The following is a 13,830-nucleotide window of genomic DNA, read 5'->3' as shown; positions in this document are numbered from 1 at the left end:
ACCGCCGACAATTCCGCGAGATCGCTCTTGTTATGTAAAGAGAGCAAACTCGCGTCTCCAGCGGACGAGATTCGCATAATTACGATATCGAGTAGTCGCGAGAAAACGTCGACAGGTGACACGGTTTTGTATTGCTAATTTTGTCCTCATAATTCTTTGAGTTTAATTTTCTCCCCTGCGAAATAGTTGTGAACGAAGATCATACGTATATAAATGTGACAGCGCATCGTTCGTGTGAAAAACGAGCAGGCCTCATAGAATTATTTTTCCATAGAATTATTTTTACATACGATGTAAATAATTATATATATTTATTTAATGCAATTGAAACCACTGACAAATGTTGAATTAACTGATTAATTTGAACAGTTATCCTTTTATTTTTCTCCGTCCGTCTAACGCATTGTTTTCACAAACACATAAATTCCAGATATTATAAATAAAATTAGTAATTAACGGCCTTTCACGTTGTTGACCGTTTCTGCTTGTTGAAAAAATTTGGTAAGCTGATTAAAACTGTAAAATGTGTAATTAGCATTAAATTATTCGTTATTCGTATATTCTGGCATTAAATTATTTGTTAATGTATATTCTATACAAATGCAGACAAACAGCGTATTTCTTAATTAAGCATTCGATGTCGAAACAAAATAATTTAAGAAAGAAATCGTCTTTCGCAGAATATATAAATTGTTATTCTACTAATGAATAATATTTAGATTTGAACCAAAAATTCATGAAGATGAATTCGCACTCTCTCTCTCGCAAGATACTTTGAAAGTCTTTGAAAGTGCATCTGAAAGCTTTCCCTCGCTTGCTATAAATGTCTTCTCTAGTGTAACCCACTAATTAGCATCTCAACACGCTACTACTCTTCAGTCATGGGCATTGCTAGCTTTAACGCTGCTTTGCAATTATAATGATTCTCAGAGTGCATTATATCTTGAGGCATCACCATGAAAGAGGGTATTAGAATTGTGTATTTCGTAATATATCGCGGTTTTATGTCGGACTTCTCGACAAGCACCGAATGGATCGTTTAAGTTAGTTTCTATTATCTTCGCCATTGATGACGTAAAATTGCGATGAATATAAACTCTATCACGAGATCCATATATTGTGCAGCTATCACAAAAGATACGATTCCTATACTGCTTTCTTTACAGTTGTTTTTTTTTATATTCGAGTTTAAAAAAAAATTAAATCAACGTAAGCAAGATAGAAGTGTAACTGATTACACACAAATGAGAATAATATAAAAAATAAAAATCTATATATATTTTCCAACTTTTATATCTGAATATCAATCAACCTTAATATCCAAATATAATTTCCGCTCGCCTTTTTTTCCGTATAACTGTGTCAGAATAGCCTATTTTTTCTTTTATATATTCGAGATGCATAAATCATTCTCAATTAAGAGACTACCCAAAACGTGCTCTGTGTTTCTCGTCTCTCTAAAGACCTTTCCTTTTCACTTCCTCCTCGGGCGCTCGCGTCATTGAAAGCAACCTGCCAATTAATTCCTACCTCCCTTTCCTCCGTTATACGCACTTTGAACAACTGGAGACACGGTAGGTAGCTGCAATTGGATACTAGTATTCACTTTCAAGAGTATTCTCGACACGCTTTGTACCACCCTCACGTTCTGCTCTCCGTTTATGCATCGAGTACTATCCCTTCGGGCCCACTCCCACCCTCTCCGTCGTCTACCCCAGATTACTTCTTCCTTCTCTCGTTCTTTGTCTCGATGTAATATAACACACCAACAAAGGGACGCATTCGTTTCGACCAGCGACGAATGAAGACGTTTCGGGGCCGCGAAATGATTCAACCTCCCGATGGACTTTGTAATTTCGATGCCTAATTGGTGAAAACCAGTAAGCTGCTTATATCGGGGAGAGGAAAACCCAAGGTGTACCGTATCATGGTCGTAAAATGGTCGCAATAGTATCCAATGCGCCTGTGCCGTATACAAATGGACGCGCGAGCCAAATTATCGACGCGCGGAAGTCTGGCGAATTATTATCGTTATAGGACTGTATGCCGGGGGCGATGCAAAATTTCCTTTCGCATTCGCATCGCTTTGAAGATTGCTATAACGATCCCATATAAAGAGATCCTATCGATATTAAATATTTCGGGAGTTAAATATAAACATCTAGCGCTAACTTTTCAGACTTGAAAAATTCAGTATAGTTTGACTATTTAACAAATTTATAAATCTCGGTAAAAAAAACCAGTTTCCTTCTTTTAATTTGAGCATTAATTTTTTAAAACAGTGAATTAGATAATTGTTACATTAAATTTTTCAATGAAGAAAAATTAGATTCTTATTAATAAAATCTGGCAAAACTTTAAATTAATTTATATTTTCTGTTAATTATAATTTTAAATTTTCTCGCTCTTGTAATACTATTTTTCTTTATTATCTTGATTGCACATGGCCGATATCGATCTCTCATCGTATTTTCCTTTAAAAAATATAACATGTTCTACGCTCTTTTTTCGCGTTTATGATAGATAACGATATATATTCGCGAAATTGTACAAAGACGATTCCGGCATCGATCTTCTCTCGAGCGGAGACGTCGACGTTAAAAACGCGTAGCAACATCGTTGATGGGCGAGCCGGCGTAAAGTTTATATACTGTGCCACAGGATTATAGCGCTGATGGAAGCAGGATTCTTGCGATAACTCGGTTCGTCGCGTATCGCGAGCAAACACGGCGGCGAATTGAACGGAGGCGCGCCAAGTATTTTCCAATTACATCTTCCATTAACGATCCTGCCGCGTGTACGCGGCGTCCGTCGGAGAGGGTCGATCGAAGAATTTTGCACACCGTAGAAAATTCGCCCAGCACCGTATATACATTATTAATTAATCTAGATAGGAATGTCTCGCGCGCGCAGCGTTGTAATATCACCGCTTCGGAGCAATATATTGTATATGATGCGGGAGACTTAAAGAGAAAATATCGAAGGAATAACACGAAGCATTATCCTGATGAGAAAAGTAATAATAATTTCAGGGAAAAATAAAGATCGACATTTGTCAACATCGTAATGAATTGATAAAGTTCTCATTGTTTAACAAATCGAATTGTAACATTATTTGAGAAAACCGTATAAACTTGTGTCGAAATCTCTTAGAGAAATAATCGTGCTCTATGCTAGCTCAGAGATACGTATCACCTAAAAGCCAAGATGTACGGCAACGGTTTTTCTTGATCCCAGGGACAGGAAAAGGAACGAGGTCGCCGCGATGTCGGGCGCATTAGCATTTTCGGTATGGTTTAAAATTTAAATCCCAGTCAGCGAATCGCGGAAGGAACAACGGAAGGACGAGTCAGGAAGCGCGCTGTGCGTTGTCTCTTTAAAAAACCCTCGCACCGCGACGTTCCACGACCCCGAGTCGTGACCGCACGGTCAAACACAGACAGGCATGCATCGTAGAGAGAAGCCACGAGGAAGAGAGGTGAGTGCGGCGAGGAAGGAAAATCAAAAGAATAGAAAGGGGAAAAAATAAAAAAAAATAAAAAAAGAGAGGCGACGCGCGAAAAAGGCGCGAAACGTGGCCAACGGGCAGCTGCCCGTCCCGATCGACGAGTTCGCGCACATAAAACCAACAATAAAATTTGGAACACGGGAAGGAGGCCGCACGTGCCCATGATTTTTCAAGGCCGTCAAGAGGAGATCTTCCAACGTACGAAGAGAGATACGAGGAATCGCCTCGCGATCCTCGGCCATTGGTTCGGAAAGCGAAATTTTTCGGGGCGCTCGATCGTCATTGGCGCACGTGACAAGTCGCAGAGGAGAATCGGGAGATGCGCCGGATCGCATGGGGGGGTCTCTACCCGGTTCGCTGGGGGTCTCTCTTTAGGAACGGAAGGGCCGATGAAATTCTTTCGCGTAACGGGGTGGACGTGACACCGGTCGAGCGGGTTCAACGGTGGGAAGATACGTTGTGGAAAGCGCGTCTAGTCCGTCCGCGATCGCACCCCTGAGGATTTTCGGGAGACCTGCTTCTCTTCCCCCTTCGCCCTTACGGGGGGTATATACCGACCCCTGCGAAGCGACCGGACGGAAGACGCCGTTGATGATGGGTTATTTAAACGGGGCATTGAATTTTTACTTCCGCCGTGAGGAACGTCATTCTCTTTCTTTCTTTCTTTCTCTCTCTTTTTCTCTTTCCCTCGATAAAGAATGAACCAGCGCACCTTGTCTCGGACCGCGTCTTGGGGCCCCGTCGCAGCATCGTACGCGCGATTTATTAAAGAAGTCATATTTTATAAAACCGCCTGGTGCAACGCTCTCTTTCTCTCCATGTATTTCGGTATATACCCCCAAAGACAGCGCGGCGTTGCTCGGTTTTGTGTTACGTCACGCTAAAATTTATCTCCGCGACTCTCTTGCGTTTATTAATGGAAACGGTGGGATAGTGTGAGCGCGCTATGGGTGGCCGTGTAATATTTGACGAAGATACCAACATCTCTCCGCAGGCGCGGGCTCGTTGGATAAATATTTCTCTCGTGAATTCTTCGCTCGAATATAATTCTCCAAGTCCGATACTGTCTCAGGAATTTTCTTGCATTCTTCGTAACGTTTCAATTGAGTTTAGAATGCGTGACCTACATTACGTGCACGATCGTTTTAAATTTACTTGTTCTGATTTAATATTTTTTTCATAATTAGAGCTAAATAAAAAAATTAAAATATAATTAAAACATTTTAGTACATTATACTGAAAGTACGAAAAAACTTTTCAAGAGAAATATTCTCAAATTATCTAAATCACAAGATTTATTTCGTTTTTCATTTTAAAATGTATTTTATCAAATTTCTATTTTTACATGATCTCCAAGCTAATCTCCATTTCTTGAATTTTCATATTTCACGCCGTTCTAGATTCCTTCAGTTTCTCAAGTTCCATATAATTAACAACCGTACATATCGCGACTGAATTAGATCACGTATGCTTCTTGCCGTCTGTCGAATGAACTCTTTCGAGAGTTTGGCATGTAATCAACAACAACATTGTCAGATACGGGAGAAACTTAGCGACGAACTGCCACGCGTCTTTTCGTAACAGCCGATTAAAGCCGAGATAATTCATTTCGTTTAATCACGGCGATAAGCCGCGGTTGTAGCGCGCTAGGAGAAAAGGGGGCCCGCCGTCGCGCTGGGTGGTAAAAGAGAAACATCGGGGGTGAGCGAATTGAGAGCGCACTTGAGTTTACCGTCGGGAAATGGGCCGGGTGTATGCTCGCGCAGTAATGGGAAATGCGACAGATGCGAACGGCGGCAGTTTCGCGATGAAACTATCGCGTCGTATAGAGGGTGAGCCGTTGTTGCCGCCGCCGTCGTCGTCGTCGTCGTCGTCGCCGACGACGTCGAGGATGGAGAAGAAGAGGGTGCGGACGGGGAGAGGTAGCGCGTAGCCTGCAACCGACGACATAAACTTACGATAGCGCAAACGACCGCGACATCAGCCGGGGATGGTCGGGAGCCGGGTGGTTCTTTCGCGCACCCGGGTTTATTCGCGTCGACATTCGTCGTGTCGTACACGCGCCTCGCCGGTAACGACAGGCCGTAATTCTTATTTGCGCGGCCGCGTAAAACGTGCGTATTTTGTTCAACCTGGCCTGAATGAATGTCCTCTCCCCTCGGAGGAGAGAGAGGAATCGGTAGTTGGCTGTTCTGCGTCCCGTTTGAGACGATGACGATACTAGCATCTTCGCTTACAAATTCCGCTCTCGCTTCGCTTTGAAATTCTAATTCAATTCGGGGGACGATGTAAATTCATGCTCGCGCACAATAGAAAAGAAAGAACTCGCAATGTGTTGCGATATCGTATTTACTTCTCCAAATAATGCGTTATTTCAAAGCCAACTCATTTCAACCTAGATTTGATTTCACGATATCATTCTTATACATGTATGCAGTTATATCGTTAATTTAACATGATATAATACATATATTGTATTATGTTCTCCTATCGACGCTATTAAATTAATTAATCATTGCTTTTCAAATATTTTTTTGCATTTTACTTGGAGATGCAGAAGAGAAATTAAAGACACATTAAATATACATGGAGGAATTAAACCAGCTTGTCAAAGACAGCTCTTAATTCTTCTGAACGGTTTCAAGCAACCATGTAAAAATTTCATTTAAGGATTAACATCCCCAACTTTCGTTTAAGTACTATAACGCCAACTTGACTATTTCACGTTCGCCTGTGGAACAACGAGCGGCGTACCAACGATCTTTCATAATTGAGGAGCTCAACTTTTAGACTTCCGCCAACCGCAATTTCGCGAAGATACAGATTACATCCTTCCAGAGTTACTTGTTAAATTACTTATAGCGCAGAGGCGCCGAGACGTAACACTACCGTTATCGCTATTCTTGTTAGAGTCTAACTACCTCTACTTCTGCATTTTCTTTAGCAAAATGTATATATGTATTGCCATTCAATGTAAATCAAATCGAATTCCTGTCAAGCATAATAACATTGGAATTTAATATTAACGGCGCTCGCCCACCCTTCTCGAAGCTATCTATAAAACGCAGTGTTTTCTAAAGTTTCCACAGATTACTGCCACTACTCGTTATATTCCACCCGATTATCATTATATCTGCGAGCGTCGGGGAACACGTATCATATATTAATTACCAGACTTCCGTTATAGCCGAACTTCCTTTTACGATCAGGATGCATACGATCGTCATGCCGAATTCCTCGCCAATACGAGTCGCGACGATATATCTTCGTCGTCTGATCTGCGCTTTATTTATTATTGTTGTCAATGTTGGCGGTAGTTTTATTAACATTATTTATTATTAAGGGAAAACTTTCACAAGAGCGAGTGCCATCCAGATCCGCGTTCGAATCCTCTCTCCTGAGGAGATAACTTCAGCATTGGTCCATATAATATATTAATTAACGGTACTCAATTGTGACTTTGACAACTTTGTCTTTTTGGAATTGTTCTACAGAATTTCTTGGGAATTTTTTTTCGTAGAAAACATTATTTTTGGAGGATAAATTACCATAGAAGATTTTGGTTACATGTTTTATAAACGTTTTCTGCTTCTGTATATTCAAAGAGTAAATGACTGAAATGTGATGCTTTGGTTACGTTAAATTAATATAAATGCACGACGCGTTTAATATGCTTGCGTTTAATATGCGTGTCACCTCGTAAACGTAATGAACCGGAGTCTACAGAACATGTACGCGTTATGTGAATATTTACGTAAGTAACAAGTAGCAGCCGAGAGAGAGAGAGAGAGAGAGAGAGAGCAACTCGGGGGCAAGGGTTATAACACAGCAGTTATACAGTTACGACGTCGTACCGGTTTGATATCGCCGGGATATGTCGCATTCGAGGAATACATCGCATTTAATGCTACATGGCTTGAAAAACACGTAAAACGCCAACTGCAGTTGACACATCCTTATTGGTCGTTATTTACTCTTTTAAGTCTATATCGATAGTCTTTCAATATGACAACAATAAAAATAATATAATTAAAACTAAAATCAAAGTAGAGACAAAAAAAATAGACGAGAAAAAATTTAATGCAATTAGAATTGAAAGCAGTTCGCGTACGAGAGATCTTTTTATTTTCTTTCATTTTATAATTCTTTTATACATATATAACTAAATACATTTTCATTTACTACGACCGTATATGGGTCTAATTTAATACCGTTTATGTTAATTTGTTGTATGTATACCTTATATCTTTAGAATGCAATATAGCAGAACAGGCACTCGTAAAAGGAGTCCCGGTGCAGTTGCAGGGTCGGGAGTAAACCAGTAACGTAACACGACGTAACACGCATGTCCCTCGAGCGTGCACTATGCGCCAAAGCGATTGTACACGGGATCGCACTATTCGCGGCTGAGAGACTCCGTTGCCAGGAGATGACTAAGAAGCCTTCGGTTACGTCCGCGATATGCGACCGAGATTCCCGGTACACGTTCTCTCGTGACGTTTCCCCTCTGTTCGAGGAACACACGGCAAGATACATAAATCTAAGATAATCGCGTGTTTGCGACGCGGTTCGCACGTGGAATCTCGCGATTCGCTCTTCCGGATGCATGCTCGTCCAATTGCATACACTGTATGACACACACATACATATACACACACGAGTATGTTGCGAATTTAGTGTCGTAAACAACGGGCTTGTTCGCGATATCAGACTAGCATAAGAAGGCTAAATATAATCGGATCAACGAATAATTGCGTTAGTTACCGTAATCGCGGCGGTGTATTTCACGGACAATATGAATTGAACGCGTTACGTTCGGATTGTGACTAGTATGAACAGTGCACATAGATACTTGGCGACCCGATCATCGGTATTTGTAATTCGCGAATTCGACGTGTGGACGATGAATATCTATTAGGTAATAAAATAACCCCCGGTATAGAAGCCAAAATGTAATTTTCAATGTAAGCTACAGAGCTATGCGCGGCAAGTTGTAACTACGTTTAGTAGCTGCTCTTCGCGCGTAATAAAAAGGACGTTCCGCGTCGGATACAAGACGAGAGATAAGGTGACGGAATTTCGTTGTTACCGCTATGTACAGCAATAGTATATATAACGCGCGGGGATCTTTGCGCGGTATACCAAATACATATATATATATATATATATATATATATATATATATATATATATATATTTGTAGCTGGACTAGAACGGATCATAAATATACATGGAAATAGGGTGAATATTCTCGTGCACCGGGATATAAAACTGACGGATAATGGTCGGGACGTGTTTACGATATCAAAGTGACACAAGAAGGCTAAATATAATTTAACGGCGTACTCTTCGCAGGTCTGTCTCTAATGTCTCTAGCTTGCATTACCGATGGCAACGATAACTTAGGGTTTCGTCTTACGATATTCGCACATTTAAGAATTTAGAACCATAAATATATAAATATGGATTAAGGGGATAAAATATTGTATATCTCGAGCTGTAATTTGATATGTACGCGTTTTCATTGTACGATCGCCAACAATGCTAACGCTCGCGACCATAACGTAATTGTGCAAGGGATCGCAATTAAATCGAGTTTGTAGAGTTCGCTCTACATGCAGAATCCTCCCTTCATCGCGGCGTAGATCCCGAAGAATCCGTTCGTCCCCGAGTTCCTAAGCAATTACGACGGTTTCCGAGAGCATTTCGCGATCGCCCGCACAGTTCGAGGCATCGAGGTGGCGGCGGGGGCCAGGGAGGGAAACGGCAAGAAGAGTACGAATCCCTTATCCCCTTGTTCCCCCTTTCAGCCCTTCCGCGTCCATTGGCGAAGACCTCATACATATTAATGGAGATCGGATCGATTTTACTGCGCGCTCGCTTCTTGCCGCGTTTAGGGACATCGACGTACCGGCGCATAAGCTCTTCGGGCCGCCCGCAATGGTTATTATGCCATTAACGTAATGAAGTTAGGTGGTGGAGAATGCCACCGGTACAGGAGGGACGAGGGTTGGTGGCGGCGGATCCCGTCGCGGAAAAACGCGCTGAAATACAGGCGAGCAAGAATCTTCGATGATGGACTGCGCGTACGTTTTCTTGCATCGAACGCGGCGATCGATGCATTTTATCGCAGACGGCCGATAAATGTAATTATACAGCCGACGGTTAAGCCATAGTAAACTTATACGTTATCGATCGTAACATAGTTATTAGCCGTCAAGATTTACAAACGTCTAGTTATTAATTAATAAAATAATCTTAATTGCCGATATTTTAACGTGGTCGAATGATGCAATTTAATTTTCAATCATTTTTACTGCGAGATATGTAATTATACATGACAGATATAAATATATCTCAATCTCTGTCATATGTGATATAAATATTTAAACTGTTTCAAATAGTGCGAACGAATCGTGTTTAGGATTGTCGACGAAATGTAACTATGCACGATCGTCTGCATAATTCAGTAACGATTCAGTAAACGGTTTATGGACAGTCTGGGACCATTCGGTCACTATTATCGGGTCGATGCAGCTGACATGTTGGACATACGCTTGATATGTTTGTACGCTGGAGAGACGAATTTCTTGGACCAACATTCGGCGTGTACGGAGACTCGCCAATTAATATTTCTTGTATAAACGCTTGATAGCAGACACTGTATACATTGCGTTATCTACTGCACAGATACTCGATAATGGCAGAAGGAAGAGATCATTATTCGCGTAGAAAATATGACTGTTTTCCTTTTTTAACAATATCATTAATAATAATTTAACAGTGACGTATAGCGAGTTATAATTAATTTATAACATTTTCCCTTTAAATGTGAGACACGATTTTTTCCAACTTGTCAAAAGTAGGATTTTTGACTGAATTTTTGACTACGACTATACACTAATCATCCGTCTCTTTCTTTGACAGGAAGACGACAGAAGAAAGTCCTGCAATGTGCCGAACCGTGAAAATATCTGCTCAAAGGCACCTTTTACGTCTTTTGATAACCGAAGATCCCGGACGGCCAGAACAAGGACATAAAAGGTAAGAGAGTTGTACAAATTAATAATTCACGCGATTTTATCAAGCATTTCGTATAATCCAACGAATGATAGGTTAAAACATGTTACGTGCTTTCGATAAGGGCTTTAATTTTCGCGCTAGCGAATATTTGTCCTGGACGATCTCGAGGATCCGCTCGCCTGATTGTTATTTTAATATGACAAAGAATTTAGTCCGTGAAGTCTGTCGAAAAGTTGTCGAGAAAATACTTTCACGAAAATATTTTCTACATTATCAATTCTAATGAAAATCAATATAAAAATTGTTTCAATATAATTCAGCAGGTCTGTAATTTTGTAAGGTACGCGTTAAAAAAACCTCTAGTAGCTATAAATATGCGTTAAAAAATTATGGAATAAGCCTGCTGGGCGCAAAAATATTTTTTTTCTTATGTTTACAAAATTATCTCATTTTTTAAAAATTTACTACATTCATGATATAATACATACACAGCTTTCGGTGTATGATGCCTGTCTATCTCATCGTTCTATCGCGCTTCGTGCTTCAACTAGAAAATGAACAGAATCTCGCACAAAGGGGTCACGCGCGCGGGTATCTAGCTGTTTCGCGTTTCCGTATAATATTCGACGAGTCCTCGTCGACGGGTGCGGGAGGATTACGAGTACCGGGATGGTATTCGCTCCGACCGCGATACGTAATACGATTTGCGGTGTATTCGCCGAACAAAAGATTACCGCGGCGAGTTCCAACGAGCCATGTACACGGGATCTTGGGCGCGCCCGGTAATACTTCCGCTGTCTAATGCGGAAGAAGGGCCCTTTCAACAGAAAGCAGTCTGAAGGTACTCGGGCTTATTGCTCTCTGCGCTATCTCGGGATCTCGTTGTATGCGGTACATAATAAAATCATATATGGGAAATGTATGAGCTATAGAGCATCCCTCTCAGACGGAATCGTGATATTCATTAACGCGATTTATTTTGATCGAAGGATAATCATTGAAATCATATATTTGCTTTGATATTATTAAAGTGAATATTTAATTTAGTAAATATTAATAAATATTTTAAATTTTGCATCTTTTCGCAATATTCTTAAAGAAACGTGACCATTGTCAGAATCGATGTATTATTTTTAGATCGCATCAGTCGTATTCAATCCTTAGCGCTTGATGCAGTTTTTGCATTCAAGCGAACATATTGAAGATATAGAATATTAGCGCCTATATATTTTTTATTTGCAATGTTGCACTTACCTGTGAATGACTCCAGACCTTCGGCTTCGGACTCGATCTCGCATTGCTGGTCGCGTTTCCGCTTCCGGAATTGTTGGAGATATTGCCAGGTGACGCGGTGGATTTGATGGACGGTTTTTGTGTTTTTTGTAACTGCGTGGCTACCGCTGTCGAAGGAGTAGTAGTTCGTTGTTGTTGCTGTTGTTGCGTGGTTGTCTGCTGTTGTTGTTGTTGCGTTTGCTGCATGATCTGCTGAATGAGCTCCAGCTGCTGTTTTGTGAGGCCATCGTTGTTGGCGCCGGGAGACGTGGCATTCTGCAAAATACATTCAACAGATGTTTCAGAAACAATTCAAAAAGCATACATTTGGTATTAAAATTACTTTTGAAAATTGTTAATACATAAGAATCTTATCATCGTGTATTCTTTCTTTCATTTTCCACAATCTCTGTTAAATCCAAAATATTTTTTCACGTTTGATTATTCGAATTAAAATTTTTAATTTAATTTTCAATATTTAATTCTTTTGAAAAAAAAAATCGTGTATAGCCGCTATATAATTATAAAGTGACGAATGCATGTCATTATCACATTTATGTCAAAGAGCCGGCGCGTGTTTGTACATTTGATCGAATTCAACCACAATCGGCGGATCTAGTTTGATCCGGTCGTAATCGGTTGCCAACGCGGCCGCAAACCATAATCGATCATACCTTAATAAAGCATAACATAGTCTTAGTGTCCGAGCCGAGCCCGCGTTCTGACAATAGTCAAACCGATCAAATTTAATAATTTATCGAATCGCGATGTGAAATTACGAGCGCAGCATCGCGTGGAGGTGCAATCTCGACATCCATTAAAACGAGCGTAGACTATAATTCTACCTATAAACGCGCTGCAATAAACCGTAAATATGTCGTGTGTCGATGTGTCGGTCAACTAGCACGCGACTATAATTACGCACACGTGCATGTGAGAGAGACGCCTAGAATATCGCGTGTATTAATCCGTATTTGTGCCCTGTTAAAGCGGCCACTGTATATATATATATATATATACACATATACGCATGTAAAGTTCCATATCGCGTTGCAGACCCCCCATAGTTTCCACCCGAAAACTTCAATATTATAGTAATACACGTGGGTAGAAAAAAATTATCTCTAATCCACATATAAATATTTCAATATTTAAAAAAACAAATAATATATAAATTAATATACATTAAAATATAAAGAAAGTAGAAATGCGGAGCTTTACTTCGCCTACACACATTTCACCGTTATACAAACACGATAAATTCATATTGCTGTGATAAATGCAGGATATTCGAGAATATAATTTTAATACAATTATTCTTTGGATTTAATGAAGGAAAAATAAAACATAGTTTCCTTAGATCATTGAGATAAGCGAGGTATTTTACGCATTGTGTTACACGGACTCGATACACGCTCGATGCACGATCATATACACGAGCGGATCACAAAAGAAAAAAACGTGGAAATATCCGCGATCAGCATTCGCACCTGCATTCTTGCACCGTCGCGTCGCGTTGCACGATACGCGCTTTGTTTTACAATTCGGCGCGATCGTGGTACGCCTACGTCGTTTCGAGTATTACCGATTTTTCGATTGAGCTCTCTTTAGAACTTTTGTATACAGAACGCCAACATGTGTGTGTGCGATGCGACAAAAATTCCAGATGCGGGCAATATACGATGTTTCAATTCGAATGACGATTTTCGATGACGACGCGCGGAAATTGCGAGACTGCGATTTTTTTTCCAGCTGCGCAAGAATGCAAAGTGTGGGCGATAACAAAGGTATGCTTGCAATTTTTAATTAGATAGGCCACCTCCGATTGGACGAGCTAGACATCGTTTCCTCTTCAGAATGAATTACGATTTTTTTTGTATTTTTTCCACGTAATATTGTTATGCACTTTTAATTGCATATATTTATTACGCACTTGTTTCTTTTAATTTATCATAATTGGATTTTTCATGGTAATAAATATAATATTACTTGTGTGTCTATAATCACGACCAATAAGCCGAAAATTA

General features: G+C 40.3%; 1 protein-coding gene across 5 annotated transcripts in view; it reads right to left on the bottom strand.

Annotated features, from left to right (window-relative positions):
- Nucleotides 1-13,830, bottom strand: part of LOC145939600 (uncharacterized) — a 405,991-nt gene that overhangs the window by 59,831 nt on the left and 332,330 nt on the right. For all 5 annotated transcript variants that reach the window (XM_083044035.1, XM_083044036.1, XM_083044040.1 and 2 more), the window contains one exon: nucleotides 11,786-12,079. In XM_083044035.1, coding sequence (XP_082900161.1) covers nucleotides 11,786-12,079 — 294 coding nt within the window. The remainder of the gene's footprint in view (nucleotides 1-11,785; nucleotides 12,080-13,830) is intronic.

Source organism: Prenolepis imparis, unplaced genomic scaffold (genome assembly GCF_030444845.1).
Source record: "Prenolepis imparis isolate NDT839.2.m4 unplaced genomic scaffold, iyPreImpa1.0 SCAF_8, whole genome shotgun sequence".
NCBI classification, from domain to species: Eukaryota; Metazoa; Arthropoda; class Insecta; order Hymenoptera; family Formicidae; genus Prenolepis; species Prenolepis imparis.
The sequence above is the reverse complement of the archived record's forward strand: the minus strand, read 5'-3'. Positions and strand labels throughout refer to the sequence as shown.